The 4,430-nt window shown below is 40.5% G+C and overlaps 1 protein-coding gene across 1 annotated transcript in view; it reads left to right on the top strand.

The window, feature by feature from the left end:
* Positions 1-4,101: 4,101 nt before the first annotated feature.
* Positions 4,102-4,430, top strand: part of LOC131255110 (uncharacterized) — a 4,147-nt gene continuing 3,818 nt past the window's right edge. Inside the window, exons 1-2 of the mRNA XM_058255803.1 lie at positions 4,102-4,161; positions 4,261-4,430. The exon at positions 4,261-4,430 is cut by the window's right edge and continues 1,327 nt beyond it. Coding sequence (XP_058111786.1) covers positions 4,102-4,161; positions 4,261-4,430 — 230 coding nt within the window. The remainder of the gene's footprint in view (positions 4,162-4,260) is intronic.

The raw sequence follows: 4,430 nt of genomic DNA, 5'->3' as shown, positions 1-4,430 counted from the left end.
TCCATATTTGGGCATGACATGAACACACTAAGATATTAGTTCATTCAATATCCATTTTTCCTTTTGGGTATTATAAATGATTTGGAATTGACTGAACTATGGAGGTAGGGAGTTCAAAACTAAGAAAACCAAGAGTTCATCCTCGATCTTAAGGCCCAATGCACAGATTTTAGCCATTACATCAAACAACCCACCGATGTACTCCCTAACGTTTTCCTAACCATTATAGGCGACTTGAGTCAACTTATGCAGAAGCGAATTTAGTTTAGCTTTATCCGATCTCATGAATCGGTTCCCTATTTTGGTCAGGAACTCTTTGACTTTCTCAGTGTTGGGCATGACACCCTGCATGGTCTCAGAAATCGAGTTCTTTATGATCTTGAGAAACATCTTGTTCGACTTAGTACAAGCCTTATAGTAAACATTTTCCGAATCGTACTAAAGTCAATGAGGGGCTCGACTTCCTCCAGGGCTAGATCCAGGTTCATGTAGCCTATGACTATTTCAACATACAACTTCCATTTCTGATAGTTGGACCCAGTAAGTAAATGTATTGAATTGAACTGATTTGGAACATTTGGAACAGTCATACCTGACCATACAAAGCATAACACTCACATTAATAAATAAATAAGTCCCACATAATATTACATGAATGTAAACCACAAACATTAAGCATGTATTAATATTCGATTGATTTGAGCCTTCAATCAGATGACCTAGAATGATGATAGGCCATAATCATTGAATTCTGGCAAGAGCTCGGCATATCATCACGACGCCTCCTTTAGGAGAAATTACGATATGCAGGAGGCTCTATTGAACATGAAGCTGACCAATGCTGGTTAAATAAATCTAAGACAACCACTACCTTTATGCAAAATAAACCTCTCAAACTTATATCACTATCACCAATCACTTTACTTTGCTCATATCATGCAAAGTGATGTACCTTTTTATTCTGATCATCGCCCGCTATGGATATGAACACAATTGAATGCAATCCTATGATGGATTGTCACTGAATTTTATAAACTGGAGTTTGGAAGTAAAAATTTTCGCCAATTGAAGTCACTTTGGTAGATTGCACAACCAGCTTCAATCCCCACTCCTAGACTCAAGGATTGCTATATAGTCCTAATGGACCATTATGTAAAAGTTCTGATTCAACCCAAAATATGGCCGATGTTGATTGCTCATAGGCTCAAGTTTATATTTTTAAGTGATGATTGGATTAAATTATTAATGGTTAACAACTAAATATCAGCCTAAAAAACATAGGTATCGGCTTTATCTTGAGTCAAATCAGAACTGAATAATGTATAATCACATTTATTTGAATTACTATGGCTGTGTAACCTACCAACCATCAAATAAATTATTTAGATTTCAATTTGTACTAAAATGGCCCAAGTATATGGATTCAATACTGTAGATAATTATTTTTGGACATGGGCCCAGGTATCCCCCTAAAGGTCAAAAAAAAAAAACCACGATACAAGGCATTATGATTCTTGGGTTGGGCTTAGAATGATTCTGAAGAAGGCCCGTATTAAGATCCAAATGTGGCAAAAAAAACAGGCCTGCTCAATGGGCCTTAGATGGGAGAGGAATGGACCGAACTTATCTCCAAAGTGGGCACTAGAATAAGTCCATGTATCTGCCTTAACGAGCCCGAAGCAGGTCAATTTCTTGCTGGAAACAGGCTCTTCAAAGAATCCATACGAACGTCCTAATAGACAGGCTCATAGAGAAAATCAATGTGCTGGATACAATATACAGGCCCAACGACCCATTCCAGAGGCCCAAGCGCTGGACCCAAAGGGAAACTGCCGTCTTCAGCGGTTTCCAAAAATCTAGCCGTGCGTCTTTTTCTCCACTTTTCACATCCGAACAGTGGAAGCCCTCAGCCACTTGCATCTCGCGGCCGAATTCACAGCCACCATCAATAAACGTCTAAAAGGACGCTGGAAGAAGAAGACAGGCAGAGATGGTTTGCCGTTGTCTGATTCATCATTGCAGTCATAGTTTCAGGCGACAATCGAGGTGGGGTTACCACCGGTTTCAATGGCTGAAACGCAGTTGCACCGACTGACGTTAAAGAAGATGACGGCGCTGATGCCCTTCTTGCCGTTTCCGCTGAAACGGAGCGGTTGACTCCTAATCGCGGTCGCTGTAGAGAAGAAGGAGAGGACGCAGGATCGCCATTGCCGCTGGTCCAGAGGTGGGATTCTTCAAGTGCGGCAGCCATTAATGGCGGTTTGTGGCGCTGTAGGAAGAAGAAGATGGGCAGGGGTTTGGCCGCTGTCAGCCATTGCTGCCGGCAGTGGCACAATCCGATCCTTTTTGAAGGAAAAAAAAAAAAAAAAAACTTCAATGCCGTCAATGGACAGAGTTAGCAGAATACATGGATGTGATCGGGTTTCTGATACTCTGAATCGGGCCATCTATGCCGGCAACAATGTGATCTGAACTATATTAGGTTTTTCACCGTGTTTTCATCGCTGCCGGAGATGAGATGACGACAGCATATGGTCTGCCGATTTATATGCTAAAAAGCAGACAAACTAGCTGAATCGAGTCTGCCACATAGAGATGTGATTTTCCCTTCCATCTAATTTCCAATAACGGCGGTTTCCGATCATGGCCATAATAATTCTGATTGTGAAGGATCAAAACTGACTACCAAATTCAGCTTGGCAGACGATCCTAAATGGTCCCGGATAAATCCAGAATCTGGGATACCCTGATATAAACTATACCAAAATCCATCAAAATTGATGCATAGCGTCCCCGATACCAACGGTTAAATATGTATTGCCGATCGTCCATGCATACGATGGTGATTCAATATAATAAACTTAAGGTGTACTTAATTGGAAATACATGCCCGATTTCTCAAAGGTAAGATAAGAACCTTGATCTTCCGCAATTTTCACCCTTAGAAAACCTTTATTTTCTTAGACATTTATTGATATGAAAGATGGCGGGAAGCTTATAATTATACTTCTTCCCCCTAGGGATTCCATAATATAGGTTTCTATATCTTACTTAATCACTTAATTTGAATAATCCAACGGTCAGATTCAAACCGATACTCATAATATATTTTAGTTTTAAAGACTTTTACTGTAATATGAAACATATAATTTATTAAGAGAAAAAAATTTAATACATTTACCTATAAATTGCTTACAATTAGTAAATAATTTCACCGTCCAAAGTGTTTACATGTAAACTAGTTACAATTAAGGTCAGGACTTTAAGATGCCTGACCTGTTGTAGCTTAAGCTAATCCAAACTTAGTTTCAGGCGATGGCCCACAGCTATCCTCTCTCTCTCTCTCCCACTTTTCTCTCTTTCCCTCCGAAATTCTCGCTTCAATCCCTCTCGCTTCTTTCTATGTGCGTCGCACATGCCACGCTCCAAAAGCATTTAATTCTAACATGATAAACCACGACGATCTCAGCGTGTTTCTCGGCCAAATCAGAAATATTTGGACTGAGTCTTGAGCTGCAACGCTTGGAGAAGGAGTCCGTTTGTGTTAGAGTCTTTCTTTCAGTTGAAGTCCTATTATTCTGCTAAGTCCTATTCTTCTGCTAGTTTGTTATTTCTGCTTGTGTTAGAGTCTTTCTTTCAGTTGAAGTCCTATTATTCTGCTAAGTCCTATTCTTCTGCTAGTTTGTTTCTGTTTGTGCACAATAGTTGTGGTCGTAAGTTTAGGAAGAGTGGTTAGAAAATATATGTATTTAAACTCTTTCAATGAATAAAAAGGATATTAGAAAATTGTTCCAAACCTTGTGGTCTGTTCTCACCCGAAGAGTACAATTTATCTTTATTTCAGGAGCTTTGGCTGGGACCTAACATTGGTATCAGAGCTCGGTTACAATGGCAACCAACAAAGAGAGGATTGAAGCCTTGGAGGCTGGACTCGGTGGAGTTCAAGATGGAATGCAATGACTAGAGGACACTGTCAACAGGCTGTCTGAAATTTTGCTTTCAACTAGGGAAAGCTCCAACAATCACAACAATGGGCGAGAAGGATTTGTCCGGCCACATCGAGAAGAGAACGACGGGGGCAGACAAATTTTTTCTTCCAAAATGGCAAAATTGGAATTCCCAAAATACTCTGGAGCTGATCCAACAGAATGGTTCAACCGGGTATCTCAATTTTTCGAATTTCAAGACACGGCAGATAACCAAAAGGTCTCTCTAGCATAAGCTAATCAATGGTGGCAATGGCTGCGTCGTGCTTACCAGGAGGAAGATCGAGTGGTAACTTGGGAGTTATTTGAGGAGGAACTATGGGCTCGTTTTGGACCAACAGAGTGTGAAGATTTCGATGAAGCTCTCTCCAAAGTTCGGCAAATCAGATCCCTTCGTGATTACCAAAAAGAGTTCGAGAGGCTGCGTAATCGGGTTCATGGATG

The sequence above is a fragment of the Magnolia sinica genome, chromosome 9 (assembly GCF_029962835.1).
Source record: "Magnolia sinica isolate HGM2019 chromosome 9, MsV1, whole genome shotgun sequence".
Classification (NCBI taxonomy): domain Eukaryota; kingdom Viridiplantae; phylum Streptophyta; class Magnoliopsida; order Magnoliales; family Magnoliaceae; genus Magnolia; species Magnolia sinica.
This window is presented reverse-complemented; position numbering and strand designations above follow the sequence as displayed.